We start from the raw sequence: 19675 nt of genomic DNA, 5'->3' as shown, positions 1-19675 counted from the left end.
TTATGAGATTCCGTGCCAGTTTTGGGAACTGAACTAGTGTTCTCTGTATGCTGAGCCAATCTTCAGCGCAAGCTTTAAAAAATTATTTTAAGGTATGTGCAAGTGTATTAGTTATTTTCATTTCGGATGCAATAAAATTATTATATTTATTTACTGGATTGTGTTCCTATTCTAATCTTAAATGTATAATGTGGAACATAAATGGTCATTGTTTTTAGTAGTTTGCTTTGCCTTTTTTTTTGTAAACCCTAGTTAGACTGCATAGAAAATAAGCTGGTCAGATGCTGGTGACAGCATCTCTCAACTGACACAATGACACTGTCCCACTGTCCTCATTCTCTTGCTAATGCCAGACGAGCCACAGCCACACTGAAGAAGCCTAGGAGGCTTCAGGAAAGTATCATAAAAGAGTGTGAAGACACAGCCCAGCATCACTGATCTCTTAACTTCCAGGGAGACCACACATCATCATCAGAGTATGAAACATTCCTGATCACTACCAGAGAAACTGTAATCCCCGAAATCCTTACTAAACCACACAATGGAAAAGCTGCCACTGCTACATTTAGGTTCATTCCTGGCTTTATGATGCCTAAAGTATATGTTCTGATGCTGTTTCTTGTGAAAGCATGCTTTATTTTATCTTGAAATATCATGAGCTATTTCCTCCATTTACTGAATGAATCCACCAAACATTAAAGATACAGCAAACAACAGTGACGGTTATAAACCCTGAAATTCAAACACAGCAGATGCTGAAGAAATCAGAGGCTAACCTTCCTTCTGAAAGTTTGAAGCATTTCCACAACATCTAGACAGTGTTTGGCTAGGTGGGTGTGCACACACACAGGGCAGATAAGTAGAAAATGAAAATCAAAACATTGACATGTTTACCTCATAGGCAAAATCTAGTTGAAGAGTAGCTTCCAGAGTGCTTTGTTTTTACAATCATTTTATTCTACAACTATAACTTCTCAATAGTCAATATTTTATTACGAGCAGAGATCATAGACTAATTTGTTTTAAAAAAAATGCTTGAACCTTAAATATTCTGTGAACTAAAGGTGAAGTTAGAACTACTGTAGGCTATTTTTTAATCTTTTAAAACATACTTATTTGTGTGTGTGCTTACAGCTGTGTTGAGACTGGAGGTCAGAGGACAGTCTTTGGGAGTAGCTTGTTCCCTCATCATCTGGGCCCCAGGAATCTCATGAGCTGAGGTTGTCAGGCTTGGCAGCAAGTACTCTTCCAGATGGGTCATTTTACTGGCCCCAATTTTAATCTTTTATTTTCAAACTTGATATCATGTAGGCATGGTGGTATATACCATAATCTCAACCTCTTGGAAGGCAGAGGCAGGAGGATGGTTTTGAGTCAAAGGATCTGAGACAACTCTGGGTAACATAGCTAGATTGTCTTGAAATAAAAACAAAAGCAGAACTGAAAGATCAGGTCTGTTTGCCCTGAAACCCCACAGTGCATTGTTCTCACACAGGTCTCCATTATTTCTAACTCTTGCTGCTTTATGGTCTTCCTAGGCCGATGCCTCATACTGTGCTTAGACATTTTGCAAGAATAGCTTGTAAAGAAATGCTGCACAATGCGTGGTATCATCTCTCTATGTTCTAATACCTTTCTTCAAGAATGGCTTCTCAGGAAAAAAAACATTCTAAAAGCTGAGTATGGTAGTTCATGCCTATAATTCAAGAGGATCATGTGTTCAAGGCAGTTTGAGTTACATAAAGATTGACAAAAACAAAACAAAACATACAGAATAGATTTCTAGGTCAACTTTCTTATAAAAGAGGAGGGATTTAAAATGAAGCGTTTGTATATAGTTTCTGAAAATTCTTAATCACATCAAACTTGAATTAAAGTTATTTGTTTTTTATACAGAACTAAATAATAAAAGCATTCCCCAATAGCAAGTATATAAAATAACATCTTCCACTTAGATGACTTACCTAAAAACAAAATAACCTTCTGACCTAATTTCAGATTTCATTTTTCTTATGAAAAATGTGGTTTGGAACAAGAAAAAGGCTGGAGGAAACCTTAAATATAACTTGGGGTCAAACACATAAATCAATATGGAAAAAGACAAAAGGTATGTCATTTTCAAATAAATGATAGTTCAAAATTATATATATAATACCTTATACAGACAAAGTGCTTTACAGTGATTGCTTAACAGGCATTCATCTATGTAAATAAATGTGGCATACAATGTAAGCAATTTCAACAATCAAATATCCAAGAAAAATCTCTCCAGTTACCAATTCTTGGACTTGTAGGTAAGTTAAGAAACACTGTAAATAGATCTGTCATAATATTACACACAGAAAGGATGTGCTGATCTTAACAAATCGTATTAAGACATTAGCTATAAATATTAATTGGGAAAAGGAAAGGCTCACAGAATATATAAAACATATGAGGCATAAATTCAAGAACTGCCCCAAAGATAAGGCTACCTATATGAAAAATAAATCTTTTACATGTGGAGAGCAATTAAAAGTGCGTGGCTAGAGTCTGATTCTTTTAACTAAGATATTCCAAAGGAAGAAAAAAAAATCCTGCCAAGTTTTATCTTCTGTAATGTCTACCCAAACATCTCCACCAATTTCACTTCTGCCATCAAACATGGCAGCAGGAAACAGTGACATTCCACATACTTATGCTTTGAAAATGAACTCCAAATCCTAGACTAAGCTTAATTTCTAGTAAAATAACATGAAAACTCCTTTCTTCCCTCCGAGCCATCCTGCTAGGTGCCAAATGATCTGACTAGTGCCTCTGCCTACATACCTGTCTTTGTGATGAAAGTGCACTAGATACCACTTTGTATAGTACAGTAAATATTTAAGTTATCTGAAGTGCATTTGAAAAACAATTGAAAACACAGATTAATACACCATAAAAAGATTAATTCCCTTTAAACAAAGACATTCTTATAAAGTATGGTAACACAGTAGGCACGATAAAGAATATAAATTGTGTATCAATTATTGGCAGAAAATCCGATTCTTTACAAAGCCCACACAAATGGGGAAGAAGACATTTTCATACAAAGAAAAGTATTACACTATTATACAACACTTTTAATTGTACATTTACAAATTTTTGGCACATTAAAAGAAACTGAAAAGACTATAAAGTAAAGGACAAAGAAACTGAAAGATACAAGAGAGGGAAAAATCCTCACGTGAGAAACACTAAGTATTAACACAGGAGAGAAATAAAATAAGCTGGCTGAATTTCCTGAAATGTTGTTATATGTAACAGAAGTATGTTTTTTAGAAATCCCTAATGGTGAGACCTCTCTACCTTGCTGTGGCTGGTTGGACATGGCCTGGATAGGGTCTTCTTGTGCTGGTTGCTTGCCTTTGCCTTGCTAGAAATGACTGCCCTGAACCTGTGCTAGCTAGTCTATCTTCAGCCGCCTTTTTATGCAGAGTCATTCCCTGTAACATTAAAAGAGAAACAGAAGTAGTCAGTGAAAACATGGGATATTCTTACAAAATAAATGTGACCATGCAGAATTTACTACATTGAATAGCAAAGTACAATTTATTAGGAAGATTAATTCTACTCATTATGGCTAAAATTTTATGAAATCCTTTTCATTCCAATAATTAAGTACAGATCTTCCTTTGGAAAAATTAAGGATTAATCTTATGAATTTACAAGAATCAAAATAAGAGATAATGGAGAACAATTTTTAGAATATGTCACCCATACTTTCCTTTCAAATCAAACAATGATTTTTCCAAGAAAAGTGCAAATGATTAGTAGCAGTCAATTCACACAAATTGTGGAAATCACAGAACTAATCAGAAAGGAAAAACTCAGATGCACTTGTTTCTTACGACAGAAAGCCATTCTACGTATAATACATACCACAACGTTGTTTTTCTTTACTTCAAGGCAGACTTGTATCCTCAAACAAACTAATAAAAAAGTTTCTGACAACCCACAACAGAGGACACAACTAAGAAGGGGGTTTCCCCTTATTACCTCTGAAGAGGGACAAAAGTCACCAGGCTACACCTAGACAGGGAGGAAACCTGTAGGGTACTTTCAGAATTTGGAAAGATAGTTAGTGACAGATTACACAAGGAGACTGGGATGGGCCAGTTTTAGTATTCTTTTAATAAGACAATGACCTAACCTAGCAAGAGGAACTGAGATTGCTGGTTAATCATACCAGGAACAGGGCAATCTGATGTGGAGAGGTGGAGGCTGACAAAGAAGAAATAAGGAACAGAAGGTAGGAGACTGGAAAGTCAATCTTCCTATTACCAATAAGCATCTAGAAAAACACTGGCTACAGCTTTGCATTCTGAATATAACCTTTGTCTTTCATAGGCACCTAAGAACACAACCCATTTTCCTCAAAAAGAAATGCTAGAATATGTTTCTTTTCTGTGTGTTTGTTTGTTTAGACAGGATTTCTCTGTGTAACAGCCCTGGATGTCCTAAAACTCCAGGCTAGCCTCAAACTCACAGAGATCCACCTGCCTTTCTCCTGAGTGCTGGGATAAAAGGCCTGTGCCATTACCACCCAGCTGTTTTATTTTCTTTAAGGCAGAGTCTTATTATGTAGCCCTGCTAGCCTAGGACTAGGCCATCCCAGCAGACCTTGAACTGGGATTACTTACTTTCTTGTGTTACTATGCCTGATCTCAGGGGTATGTCCTCAGGGTGTGGGTGGTTGTGAGTGTGTGTCTGTACAGTTATTAACAATTATTATGTGTGTTTATACATGATATATACAGATGGGAAGCCTGTACCACAGTTTATGTGGAGGTCAGAGGCTAACTTCATGAAGTTGGTTCTCCTTCCATTTCACATAGGTTCTAAGGATTTAACTAGGGTGCCAGGTTTGAGCAGCAAGCACAATTACCTGCTAAGTCATCTTGCCAATCCCTAGAGCATTTTTAACTCAATTATAACTTAAGATACATCTGAAGGTTTGAATAAAACTAGCAAATAACCAGAAAAAGTTTAATATATATAATGAAATTACATTTTATTTAAACAACTCTAACTTTTCAAGCAGTTGACTGTGCTGTGTTCTAAGGCTCTACCACTGAGCTACACTTTTCACTTACTTTTAAGATGTCAGTGGCCAGCACAAAACTATTTGTTGACTCCCTTTTAAGTTGTCTGAGATGCTAAACTTTCTGGATAGAAGCATGATGCTCCTATTGGTTACCTTTTGAGTGTAGAACTTGCATATGTCTATTTGGAATGATCCCTTCACTCTGAAAAGTCAAAAATTATCACTGTCTTTTAGTTCCATGTCACAGAATAAACAAATCTGGTTCCGTAAGAAGCAATATGTGAAATTCTAACAGGGACCAAAGTACAGGGCTGTGAGACTGGGAACATTGAGCTTCCAGGAAGACAGAACAGTGGGGGTAGGGTTAATGCCCAGAGAAATCCCTCAGTGGAATTTGTTTTCTCTACTTTTAATTTGTTAATAATATTCTCATTCTAGAGTCCATGAGCTCCTACAAATTCGGGTCAATTGTCTCTGTGGATTTCCCCATCATGATCTTGACATCCCCTTGCTCATTTAATCCCTTTTCCTTCTCTTCAACTGGACTCCCGTAGCTGGTGCTTGGATGTGGGTCTGTGCATCTGTTTTTTATGATGACAGTTAGGGTAGTCACCAATCTGATTACAGAGGAAGGCCATTTTAGGCACCCTCTTTATTATTGCTAGGGGTGTTAGTTAGGGTCATGCTTGTGGATTCCTGGCAATTTCCTTAGTATCAGGTTTCTCCCTAGTCTTGTAATAGTTCCCTCTCTTGAGGAGTGGATGGGGGTGGGTTGTGGGAGGGGGTGGATTAGAGGAGGGGAGGGAGAACTGTGGTTAATATGTAACATGAATAAAAATTTTTCATTCAAAATCACTTTCCTTTTAAAAAAATCACAGTAAGAACTTATACTTGAGCCAATACACTGGTGTGCTGTAGGCACAAACATCAGGAAACACATATTTTTAGTAAAGATCAAATCACATTTTAAGGTTGGAGAACTAACCTTTAAGAGATAGTACCAGCTGTAACACTAAAACAAGAACAATAGTGTTATGCCAACAGGAGAGCTATAAGACAAGAGGGAAACGGAAAGAACAGCCCAATTGCCTATATCAACAACTAACGCCTGGGCTGGTGAGAGAACTCTTTGAGTAAAGCAAGGCTAGTGACCTGTGCTCAACCCCTGGAATCCACACAGCTTCCCATCATGCATACACAATATTCTATTTCCAAACCTTCATTGGTCAAAGCCTGAAACCCAACATTTCCAAATCTCATCTCATGAGACAAACTACCTGCAAAGAAAAACCCATCTTGCAAAGGTACCAAAACAGCCCACAAAGCAAGAGCTACTCGTGTTTAGGTATTAACAAATCTGTTTACCCTACAACAAATGACTCCAAGGAATAAGACTAAACTGTGGTTTTCCTATCTTCTGAGGGTGAATGTTTCACAATGCTTTAGCTTTGTATATGGTGCTTTTCAGTTTTAAGATCAACACAGAGGCATGGTTAGTATATGTTAGGACAGAAATTACTTCAGATTCTTTTGGTAGAATTACTTCTACAGTAAAGGCAAAATAATGACATATAACTTTGTATTATATCTTGGATATTCTGGAAGACTTTTTTCTTACCATATTGTACCAGGCACTAACAATGTATTTCTCCTCCATGTCTCTTTGACTCTTCGTTTTCTCATATTCTTTCTGAAGCAAAACCACATGTAAAGATTCAGTGAATTCAATGTAAGGAAAATATTTACAATTAACTGTCTAACCCAAGGTTATAATTTTGTAACATAACAAAGTTTTCTGAAAAAGCTAAAAACCTCAGTATTTTATTGCACAGTGTACTAACTGACCTCTAATGAGTGGAACAGTCGATCTCGTTCCTGCAGTTGGTTTTTAAGAGCTTGTATTTCTGGTGCAGCTCCTTGATTCTGTTTAGGGTCTAATGTACGAATAACCTGCAAAAATCAAAGAAAAATTTAGCATGCATATAAGTTCACACACATAATAACAAAATTCCAAAAAGCTAAAACCTCAATCCCTCAAACTTAAAGACTCTAGCATCTAAGAAAGCAGTCTTATAAATGAAAATCAGGTTGAGAATACAACCCAGTGGTATAGTACATACCTGACATGTATATGGCCCTAGGTTCAGTCCCCAGTACTGCAGGAAAGGGTCAGGAAATCCAATGGCTGCAGCACATACAGCTATAGCTATTGCTATCTCAGCATGCATGAAGTTGTGTTTGATTCCTAGCGACACCTACCCCAATCAAACAAACCAGAAAGCGGAAGTAACACTCAAAAGCTATTAAAGACATTTACAAAAGGTAAATGTATGAAGTAAAATCGCCTAACTTTTCAATGATATAGACAGAAGAATCAATTCTGGATTAGTGAGCATTGCTAAAGAGATGCTAGTCACAGCTCTTTTCTGTTTTATTTCCGTTAGCCCTGGACATGTAACCAGAAAGGCACACAGGGTGAATCCTAATAGGCTGTCTCTTCTTCTGTCAGTAGCATGGGTGAGACATGCGCATGGGACGCATTTCTACGTGACTTATTGGAGTTCTGGGAAAGAGGTTATTTTGCTCTCCAATAGTTTTACTATCAGAATGTTCAAACACATAGATCTCCAAACAGTTCAAATCCATTTATTATTTTTAACATAGCAGTTGCTACTTTGTCATATCTAATATTCCTAACACTCTTATGTGTTAGAAATAATTCACACTCCCAGTGACACACAACCTTTAAGTATTTTAGTGTGCACATCCCTAAGTTTTTAATTTCATAATCACAATGCTACCACCACCTGTAAGAAATTAATAATTCTAGCTGGGTGGGAATGGTGCACGCCTTTAGTCCCAGCACTCGGAAGGCAGAGGCAGGCAGATCTCTCTGAGTTTGAGGCCAGCCTGGTCTACAGAATGAGTTCCAGGACAGCCAGAGCTGTTACAGAAAAATCCTGCCCTGCTTAAAAAAAAAAAAACCAAACCAAAACAAAAAAGTAACAGTTATGTAAAATGGCAGAATTTAGTCTATGTCTATGTCTCCCACCTTTACAGTCAGGAGGGATTGGGGACTTAACCTGGTGCCTTGTGCATGTGAGGAAAGTACTCTACCTATGAGGCATATATTCCTAGATCTTGTTATACCTTTTTATTTTGAGACAAGGGTCTCAGTAAATTGTTCAGGTTGGCTTTGAACTTTCATCCCTTCTGCTTTGGCTTTATGAAGTAGCTGGGATTACTTGGCCAAAGTCAATCAGTCAGCCTGTCTGTCTCTCTCTCTCATTTTGTTTTTTGAGACAGGGTTTCTCTGTAGCTTTGGAGTCTGTCCTGGAACTCACTCTGTAGACCAGGCTGGCCTTGAACTCACAGAGATCCTCCTGCCTCTGTATGTGTGTGTGTGTGTATGCATATACCTATATAAGTACATATACATATATATATGTAAGTACATATAAATATATATATGTATATGTATATGTATATATTGAACTCAGAGACCAATTGGCCTAACTGTACTGTCCACATGGGTTAGGTGGAAGAGGAACAGAAAAGCTTTCCTAGAGGGTGTCCAAGTATGAGTGTGTATAAATGACTGATCAGTGTGTGCAAAGACTAGCAACTGTGGCTCCCTCCTTCCAGATATTTACAACCTGAGACTGCTCACCTACAGAGATCTTCTACTAAGACTAGCTAGCCCCTTCTGGGCTGACATAAAAGTGATGAAGTTCTCGGTTGCAGTAGTTACACATTCCCACCTAATCTCAACTTCACTATGTGTGTCTGTGGTTCTCTTGCTAAACCAGGGTTCCAGGACCCAAGCAGCACATGATGCGATGGTGCAATCAGGGTTCACTCTTGGGGGGGGGGGGGTCTTTGATCACTCTCCACCTTATTTTTTGAGACAGTGTCTCTTACTGAACCTGGAATTTACCATGTTGGCTAGACTGACTGGCTAGTAAGCCTGAGATTGTCCTGTTTCTCACCTCGCATAGCTGGGTTATAGAGGTGTGCAACCATGGCCAGTTTTTTGTGATTGCTGGGGATATGAAATAAGATAGATCCTCATGCTTGTACATCAAGCACTTTATCCACCCAGCTATCTGCTCAGCTCTCATAACACTGACTTTTATTCCTAATTCTGCATTACCCAACAGTTTCCTAAAGGTGTAATATATTTACTTTTTAAAAAAAGTTTATTTTATGTATATAGGTGTTTTGTTTATATGTATTTAGATACATCAGGAAAGGGAATTGGACACAATGAGACTATGGATCCGATGGGACTCCAGTTATAGATAGTTGCTGCTGTGCCATCTTTCCAGCCCCCTCCAGTCCTAATGTGAGAGGGCAGGTCCTTCTGCATGCTGTGAATATATGCTTCTCTTACTGATTGATGAGTAAATGCTGCCTGGCCAGTAGCCAGGCAGGGCTATCAGACTAGGAGAATGCTAGGAAGAGGAAGGCAGAGAGGAGCCACCAGAGGGACACCATTAGCTGCTGAGGGAACAAGAGGATCAGGCATCACAGGTAAGCCAAGACAAAGTGGAGATGACACAGTTCAATAGAAATTGGTTAATAATTAAGAGAGAGCTAGCCAATAAGAAGCCTGAGGCATCAGCCAAACAGTTTATAAGTAATATAAGCCTCAGTGTGTTTATTTGGGACTGAAGGGCGGCAGGACCAGGCAGGGAGAAACTCCATCATCATCAATGCATTATTTAACTTGTTCAAACAGCCTCATGTTATTTCCCATGAAGCGTGAGGAAAGATCTAGAGGACATTTTGATTCAGGTTAATATTGATAACAGTGATATTCCATCAGGAGGCATCAAATCTTGGCTGTAACACTACACATTGCCAATATCTTTTTTTATTATAGTTATTTTTTTAAAGATTTACTTATTTTGGCCAGGCGTGATGGAGCATGCTTTTAATTGCAGCACCTGGAAGACTCAGGCAGGCCCATCTCTGTGAGTTCTGAGGCCAGCCTGGTCTCCACAATGAGTTCCAGGAGAGTCAGACCTATTACAGAGAAATGCTGTCTTGAAAACCAAAACCAAAGACAAAAGATTTATTTATTTTGAGTGGCCTGATTCCCAGCAGACTGTGTACCATGTGACTATGTATCATATGACCATGGAGATGAGAAGATGCCTGGGAACTGGAGTTACAGACAATTGAGAGTCACCATGTGGGCTCTTTGCAATAACATGTGCTCTGAGCCACTCAGCCATCTCTCTAGCCCCTTAACTTTTTGTAAAAATAAAGATTTATTCAGTTATATGAGTATGCGGGTTTCTCCAGCACATATACATGTGTATCACCTGCATGCCATTAGAGTTAGAACTGCCTTTAGAGCTCCTGAAACTGGAGTTACTGATGGCTGTAATCTGCTATGTGGGCGCCGAGAACTGAACCTGGGTCCCCTGCACAAGTACTAAATGTGTTCAATTGCTGAGACATCTCTCTAACCACTTAAAAACTTTTAAAATCATTCTGTAATTTAGTAGGTTTTATCATGACATTTTCATACATTTATGTCAGTCATCATACTCTGTTCTTGGCCAAATGAGATTGCTAAATGCGTGTTGCCAGGTCTGACGAGTGCCACCCTGGGGACCCTAGTGGGTCCTTACTTGTTCCTGTCTGCACATACAGATACCTCATTACACCTTTTCTTCTTCGTGTGTTGTTAACTCTAATTACTGCCTACAGTGGTGGTTGTCACTTATTTCTTACATAAGGTATATTTTCTTCTTGCTAATCAATTTCTGGAGTGACCTATTTTGATTATTACTTGCTTGAGATCTCTCTCTGCTTAGAAGATTTTTTTTTGCTAATTCTCTGTGTGAGAACATAATTTTATGAGGACATTCGACTATCAGGCTAGAGAACATCTCTGGAAGTGCAATGAGATGGTTCCAAGCTCACACTCACACTTTTGGCCTTCTCTAAGTACTTCTTATAGCGCTCTTCCATTTGCTTCATGTCTTCTTCTTTCTTCCGTAAAGCTTCTTGCAATTCTTCAATCCTTAAGGCTGCAAAAAAATGTCATAAAAAATTAGGTTTTTGGGGGTAGGGGGTGAGGGGAGAGAGGGGGGGCAGAAGGGAGAACTGTGGTTGGAATGTAGAAGATTTTAATAATATTATATTTAAATTATGAAATAATAAATGGTAGTCCTGAGATATTGCTTGGTCTATTTTCTCTTTAAAAATAATTTGTGTTTTTATTCTCTCTGTCTCTCTCTCTGTCTCTCTCTGTCTCTGTCTCTCTCTCTGTCTCTCTCTCTCTCTCCCCCCCCTTGGTTTTTTGAGACAGGGTTTCTCTGTGGCTTTGGAGGCTGTCCTGGAACTCGCTCTGTAGACCAGGCTGGTCTTGAACTCACAGAGATCCACCTGCCTCTGCCTCCTGAGTACTGGGAGTAAAGGCGTGCGCTGCCACCGCTGCTGCTGCTGCTACCACTGCTACCACCACCACCTGGCAAGCTTCTCTTAATAAGCAAACAAAGATGCTGCTATTAAACCACATAAAATAAAGAGCATATATCGATGGGTGAAACAAACATACTCATACCATGTGCTCTTTTAAAGTCTAAATTCTGATATATGCCATAATATTGAGACTTAATGTTAAGGGAAAAGAAATGCTTAGTGAAATAAACTAGACAGGAAAGTGCAAATATGATTCTACTTGTATGAGTTTCCTAGCACAGGGAAGCTCAGAGACAGAGGGTAAAGTAGATTAGCAGAGGGGGGGATTAGCAGTTGAGAGGCATGAGAAGATTTTACAGGTGAGCAGTGGTGAGGTTGCACAACAATGTATTTAATTCTATTGTACTTAAAATGGTTACCCACTGCTGTATTTTGCTATGACTTAAAATCTTACTTCCATAAAAACAAAGTTAAGATAACAGCATGTTCAAATAGATACAGAGGTATTCGTCTAGAACTAACTTATGAGCAATTATATTGAAAGTATCTAGCGTGACATAATGTCTATTACAATCCACAGTTAAAGATTTCATAAATAAAATCAGTACTTTAAGGAAAAAGGCAAACGCTTTAAAAATTATTATTTCAAAATATGTGTGTGTATCTGTGTGTCTCTGTGTATGTGCACTTGAGTGCAGGTCCCATAGGGCCTGAGGCATGGTGATTTCCTAAAGCTAGAATTATAGGCAGTTCTGAACCAAACTTTGGTCCCCTGCAGGAGCAGCAAAAGCTTTTAGTTGTAGAGCCATCTCTCCAACACCTGACAAATTCTTAAAAAAAAAAAACAAAAAACCGAAATACAAAAACATTTTTTTTTGTTTTTTTCAGACAGTGTTTCTCTGTATCTTTTTTGAAGGTTGTCCTCGAACTTGCTCTGTAGACCAGGCTGGCCTTGAACACTCAGAGATCCGCCTGCCTCTGGCTCCCGAGTGCTGGGATTAAAGGTGTGTGCCACCACCTCCTGGCAACAAGTTATTTTTATGTATTTTTAGTTAGGCACATGTGTATGTGCCTGTGTAAGTATATGTTAAATGTGTGTAAGTGCCCAGGGAGGCCAGAAGAGGGTGTTGGATCCCTGAAGGTTGAGTTATAGGGATTGTGAATAAGAATGTAGGTTCTGGGAATCAAACTTATCTTCGAGACAAGCAGCAAGTGCTCTTAACCACTAAGTCATCTTCTCCAGCCCCTTAAAGGAAATTCTTTGTTTTTTTTTTTAGCTTTTTTAAATTACTTTAATTTTAAATAACTTGCTTCACATGTCAATCCCAGTTCCCTCTCCCTCCCCATCTCCTGCCCCCCCCACACTATCCTCCCCAGCCTCCCACATAGGGGATATTCAAAGTCTGTCATTTCACTCAGGGCAGGGTCCAGGCACTCCCCTAAGAGTCCAGGCTGAGAGAGCATCCCTGGGAGGCCAGCATGGGACTGATCCAGACCACCTGAGTGTGAGAGTCAGTGAGGAGGCCTGGGCAACCTATGGGGCCTTGGGCAGTAGATCAGTGTTTACCCTTGGAATTAAGGGAAATTCTTAATTGCTAGAATAGCTAAAAGACCTATTTAAAAAAGAAACAAGTTAGCTGGGCAGTGGTGGTGCATGCCTTTAATCCCAGCAGTCGGGAGGCAGAGGCAGGCAGATTTCTGTGAGTTCAAGACCAGCTGGTCTACAGAGAGGGTTCCAGGACAGCCAAGGCTGTTTCATAGAGAAACCCTGTCTTGAAAGACTGACCAACTAACCAACCAACCAACTAACCAGCCAAAATAACAAGTTACAAAAATTAATTATCTATAGAACAGTGTACAGCTAATGATGCTATTAGGAAAAACTCACAGCTGTTGTTAAATCTTGGCTCAAGATCTTCAATAATGGCTCTCTTTTTCTGTAATTCATTGTTGGCTTCATGCAGCTTCTCTCTGCAACAAAATATATGACTCTATCATCACTTCTGCTTTTCTTTCCTGTGCTGGATATCCAATTTAGTGCCTCATACATGCTACACGAGTTCTCCACCTCTGAGTACAAGCTCAGCCCTTGTTTCTGTATCCTTTTTTTTATTTTGAACTAAAAATTCATTATATTTGGAATGCACTTGCACTGTACACAAGAACTATGAAACAAAGGTAAACGGATTAAAGTTTTAAAAAGGCAAAAAACATTTGTATTGGTTTGAAACAAGAATTTCTTTTACATAAAAACATATATGAGGATCTTCATGTTTTAAAGAATAAGCTTCAATCTTTGAAAAGCTTTTTCGATGCAAAATCTTGTCACCAAAGGCAAATTGATAAAAATAAAGACTAACAGAAAGAGCATTACAGAACATACAGACACATAAAACCATATGAACAGACCTCAGAAGATAATGCAGAACAAAGGAAGTCAGGAGTTTATGATTTTGTTTATGACAAATACAGCATTGAAACTAACAAAAGGTGATGAAGATTGCACTGAGGCTAATACAGAAATGTACTCAACCAATTGGGAGGAAGAAGGATGAATTCTATTAAATGTTGACTTAGATTATCTACATATGGAGGTAAATATTCAAATCTATATTTAGGAACTTAGGATATACATTACTATATGAAAGTTCCAAAATAAAAAAAGAATAAATAGAATCAAGTTTTTCTCTTGTGAAAATTTTATAATAATGTGATGTATAATTCTTCCTTTATTCAGTGTGGCATTATGTAATATGTGTAAGACAAATGGCCAAAGCATGCCAATAATAACTGAGAATTTTGTTATCTACTGATTTTTTTCAAAGCATTATGTTGTAATAAATTCCTCCTTGCCGTTTTTTGGACACAGGATCTTACTGTGTAATTCTGGTTGACCTGGATATCATTCTGTAGACTAAGCTGGACTTGAACTCAGAGACCCACCTACCTCTGCCTCTGGGAATAAAGGTGTGTACTACCAGTCCTAGATATTTTTCTTTTTCAGTAAATTATTTTTGAAGGTCTATCATGTATATAGTAAACAAAATAGCTAGGCATAGTGACATGTCAAAGGTTAAAAAACAAAAATCATTCCAAAACTGTGGCTCCAAATGACACTGTAACGATAAGCGACACACACTTACTGAAAGTAAAACTAAGTATTTATTGTAGAAATTACTCACAAGATACCAAACAAGTAACCCAGATGAGCCAAGTAGTTTTCCGCTGCCGAACCGGAAGCCGAACTCCGGGAAAAGAGACTGAGACTTCCTGTGTGCTGTCTTTTATACCTTCCCCCGTAACGCCCCCTAGCCATGCCCAAAAGTGGGCCTGGCTAGTGTCGTAGTTCACCGCCTATGTACGTATACGTCTTTACGTCTGGCCGTATACGTCTTTAGTCATGCCTAAAGTGGGTGTGGTTAGCGGTGTGGTAAACCGCCCTTTTATTACCTCATCTGTATGCACCTCTAGTAAGTCACATGGTTAATGGCAGCATACAGACGTCCTCCTACAATTCCCCTTTTAGTCTAAAAAAGGACAACTAACTTGTGTCCATGAACAAAATGTATCAAACATCTATCTAAACCTAAACTTATCTGAAAGAAATACCCAAATCTGAACACCTCCTTCCAATCCCAACTGCTTTTTCTTTGAGAAAAGCCTTCCCGCCCGCCTGGTTCTAGATCGGCATCAGTCCCAAATAAACACACAGGAGGCTATATTAATTATGAAGCTGTTGGCCTTGCTTGTTTCTTACTGGCTAGCTCTGACTTAAGTAATTACCCCATAATTGTTAATCTAAGTATGTGTCTTAACGGAGAATAGTTCCGGGCTCCTACCCCATGGCGTTACATCTCGAACTCTCCTGTGTTTCTCCTTCCCAGAATCCTCCTGGACTCCTAGCCCCACCTATCTAGATTCCTATTGGCCAGCAGTAATTTATTGACATATACACAGGACTTCCCCAACACAAAACCTTAGAAACCACACATCTTTCCAGGGGTAATCAATGTTCAAATTTTAAGTGTTCTCCTGATTCATATGATGGTTGCTGCCTTTGTCTTATTCCTAAGCAATACATTACTATGTCTAGCATTTTACTTACTACATTAATCATTAAATACAGGTCTCCTAAAGGTTTCTCATTATACATGGCCGGTATTATCTCTGGAAATTTCAGGTATACACAGTAAAATTAATATATTACAGAGTATATATTTGTACTTTTTTCAATGTGAAGAGGTTACTGAGAAATACTATCAGCAGTCAATGAGAATTACTATTGCTTAACAACTTAAGCAAGAATTGTCGTTACTGTTTTAATTTTTAAACCTAATTGATATGTTTAAAAATGGTCTCTAGTGTAGTTTTAAATCTGTATGTGAGGCTGAGTAAGAGGTCTTGTGGTGAGTTGGGCTGTCTTCCAAAAGGAAAGTTTTAACCTCTAGTACTATGATTGTGACAATATTTAGAAACTGGATCTTTGTAGATACGGTTAACAGGAGATTGTACTGGACCAGGGTACATGCTGAGCCCATTACTGTTGTCCTCAAACGGAGGCCCACATTCCTCCTTATTTGCGGTTTTGCTTCTCATGGCTTCAGTTGCTTATGCTCAATTGGAGTCAACCATTACATGAAAACCGCAGACAGAATTAAGTTTTAAGTCATACAATGTACCAAGTTATGTGATAAAACTTCTATGTGGTCCTGTTGGGTCCTGCCTGACATGTGAATTACCCTCTGTCCTGCATATCCATACTGTGTAGGTTATCAACCACTTGTCACTTAGTAATCAGTTAGTTATTAGAACAACTGCTTCAGGATAGTGTTATAATTATTCTATTTTATTATTAAACTATTACCAGAGAAACCTATCTATAGAAAAAACCCATAAAATGTAGAGTTCAGAACTATTAGTGATTTCAGGCTTTTACTAAGCAACTTGGAAGAAATCCCTTGAAGATGACGGAAGCACTATACAGAAATAATGTCAAGTGGAAACAAGCTACCAAAGGAACACCAAGGATTGCTAACAGCTGGAACAGGCTGCTACTCATCCTCTAGGAAACCAATTTGTGAAGAACTGGATCTCAAATTTGTTGGCTCTAAACTATGAGAGAATAAGTTTTCTCTTCTCTTACCCCCTTTATTTTGTGCTAAATTTCTTATAACAGACACAAGAAACAGACACTAAAAAAATCCTATCTAATGAAGATTTTTAGCATGTAAACAACTAAACACTCAACAATGGTTAAAGACTAGCGTATTATTTATAAATCTAAAATATTCAGGTTTTGTCAGAGAGGAAAATACAAAAGTACAGATTTGGTACTATGGTCTCATTCTGGGTAACCTTACAAGGTCGGAAAGTAGCAGTGTTCTAGAACATTAAGAATCCATCTTTGGGGCTGGAGAGATGACTTAGAGGTTAAGAGCACTGACTGCTCTTCCAGAGGTCCTGAGTTCAATTCCCAGCAACAACATGGTGGCTCACAACCATCTACGATTCAATCTGGTGCCCTCTTCTGGCAGAACACTGTATGGCAGAACACTGTATGTGTAATAAATAAATAAATAAATTTAAAAAATCTGTCTTAACAGACTTTCTAGAAATCTCAGTGGCTGGGATTCTATTACATCCAACATATTGGAAAAATCCAATAACACATGTCAAACTTTCAGAAACTTGAGTATCTTTTGGAAGAAAGTCAAATTTTTGTCTCTATGCTGAGAATGCTTATTTTAACGTGACATTTCAGCAGCTACTAATTCATAGCTACTCCACATTTAAAGCCTGCAAGTGAGAAAAATCACTAAATATCCCAACACAGTTAACTTCAGCTAAAGATGAAGATTTCTTCAGGGGAAATCAAAGTTAATGTTTAAGGTTTTTATTTCATCTTTTAAGTTAAAAAGTCTTACTAAGAGATGACTGTAATTCAAAGGCTTATTTGAAAATATGCTATGGACAAGCACTCTGCTTTAAAACATTTACTTGTTGATATAGCTATAACATATACACCTAAGGCTCAGGGAACATGGAGAAATGAGGGTGCAAAGATTGTAAGAGCCAGAGGACCAGGACATCTGCTTCAAGATAGTGTTGTCTTAAAAACAAACAAATAAACAATAACAACAAAAAAGACATGATGTATTGGGGTAGGGAGAAGGTGTTAGGGGAAAGAGTAGGGCTGTGAATATGATTAAAATACATCGTATATAATTCTCAAAAGAACTAATAAAACTGTATTTTTAAAAAGTTTACTTATAGAAGAATGGGTGCCTGGCAAACTGCAGCCTGTCAGGGGCAGGCAGTGGAGTTGAGTGGCTGCAACAGAGCCAGGAGACTCACACAGCCTAAAATAATTACTATCTGGCTTCTTGCAGAAATAAGCTGTGGTTTTTGATCCAGCATCTCACACCCCTTTCTAAAAAGGAGTCTCACGCTGTTGCCCAAATTGGTCTGAGTCGAAGAATAATTCTCCTGCCTCAGTCAGTCTCTGGGTTGCAGGTGTGAGTCACCATGCCCGACTCACAATCACTGAATTGATGTGTGGGATTTGGGTAGGAATGGTCCTAAAGACAGAACTAACAAGTGGCACTTTGTTGTACCTTCAAGGACCACTTATGCCACTGCCTGCACCCTATGTACCCACAACACAAAGTGCTTTTGTTTTGTAATGTGAAGAGCCTCAATAAGTTGTCTACTTACAGATGTTCTTCAAGCTTCTTTTTTAGAAGAACTGACTGAAAATGGAAAATAAAAAATTAGCTCATTCAACATTTTAACTAACAGATTAATTTGTAAAAACGAAAGAATATATAGTAAATAACTTGTAGTATTAATTTGTAAAAACAAAAGAATATATAGTAAATAACTTGTAGTAAGCTCTCAGTAATTTATTTGGTCAAAGAACTCAAAACCTCAGTTTATTCCTCTTCAATAAAAGAGGAGAGCAGCCCAGAAGTGAGAGCAGTAAGAAACACAAAGAAACTAGATAAATTCTCAATTTATACACAGGGAAGTGAATTTCAAAACTCCTTATATAGAGAACCAAATATTCTTAAAGTTAGTATCCAATCAGTACCCTAATAACAACAGGTTTTTCTTACACTGTTTTCTTTGCATTATGATAAAGTCCCAGGTTCATTGCCATATTTAGCTGATGACAAGTAATATATTTGATGGCATGGGAAATATAAAGGGTAAGATGTTAAGAATGAAGTTTGACTGGGTAATTTTTTTAAAGGTTTTAACATTCTGAAAAGTAGGAAGTTGAAACTTATGTAAAATAAGTAAGAAAGACACTTAAAAAGCACCACCAAGTTTCAGTTTAACACTTATATGGGTAAAAACTAATAATGGATTTTGAATTATGTGATAAATGACACTCAAAAGCAATTAATGTAGGGTTATAAAACAAATTGCTTGATAGATTAACAATAACAATGAGGAGATCTTCACTTTTTAGCCTCAATGTTTAATCATCACTCATGTCCTCCTACTTTGTGCCATTTAGAAATGGCCTGGAACACACCATGTATGGAGCCCAGTCTGCCCTTGAACTCATGACCCTCCTCTTAACTGCAGGAAGTCTGGGATCTCATGTGTGTATCATCAGGCTTGAGTTTATTCAAACAATTGTAATACAGCCTTGGAGTATTTCAAATTCACATCTTTCTCAGTATGGTAATTGTAATTAGACCAACATCCTCTACCACTATTTTCCCCAAACCTAAAGAAAGATAGTATCCTTACTTTCAATAAGTTATCTTATTAAATTATTATTTATATCTGATAACAGAAGTTAAAGATACGTGATTCCCACCCCCCCCGGAATTGTACATTTCTCTTTCTTCTATGGCCTCCTCATCCTGTCTCGTTCTCTGAAGTTTTATGTACTGTGGCTAGCTCAAATTATTCATATGACTGTATATAACAATGCATTTCTGCTTCCATGCTAAAAACAAATGGCATAAAAATAATAAATGTGTAAACTATCAATGCTCTGACTTAAGGTTATAAGAAAAGACTGTTTCGACAACAGAAAAGACAGCAATTAAGTGTTCTTATAAGATATACAATACCTTTAATAAGACATCTTATTTAAAATCTTAACGTTTTGATTAGATCTTAACCAAGTATTTTGAATTCTTACATACTATATAG

At 37.8% G+C, this 19675-nt stretch overlaps 1 protein-coding gene across 5 annotated transcripts in view; it reads right to left on the bottom strand.

Moving 5' to 3' along the window:
- Positions 1 to 615: 615 nt before the first annotated feature.
- Positions 616 to 19675, bottom strand: part of Hook3 (hook microtubule tethering protein 3) — an 84080-nt gene continuing 65020 nt past the window's right edge. For all 5 annotated transcript variants that reach the window (XM_013110839.3, XM_005066577.4, XM_040731797.1 and 2 more), the window contains 6 exons: positions 18218 to 18252; positions 13392 to 13474; positions 11009 to 11109; positions 6911 to 7015; positions 6684 to 6755; positions 616 to 3464 (listed from right to left, as the gene is read on the bottom strand). In XM_013110839.3, the coding sequence (XP_012966293.1) occupies positions 3324 to 3464; positions 6684 to 6755; positions 6911 to 7015; positions 11009 to 11109; positions 13392 to 13474; positions 18218 to 18252 (537 nt within the window). In that variant the 3' untranslated portion in view covers positions 616 to 3323. The remainder of the gene's footprint in view (positions 3465 to 6683; positions 6756 to 6910; positions 7016 to 11008; positions 11110 to 13391; positions 13475 to 18217; positions 18253 to 19675) is intronic.

This window comes from Mesocricetus auratus, unplaced genomic scaffold (assembly GCF_017639785.1).
Source record: "Mesocricetus auratus isolate SY011 unplaced genomic scaffold, BCM_Maur_2.0 Super-Scaffold_100026, whole genome shotgun sequence".
NCBI classification, from domain to species: domain Eukaryota; kingdom Metazoa; phylum Chordata; class Mammalia; order Rodentia; family Cricetidae; genus Mesocricetus; species Mesocricetus auratus.
Note: the sequence above shows the minus strand (reverse complement) of the source record. Positions and strands in the feature narration are given on the sequence as shown.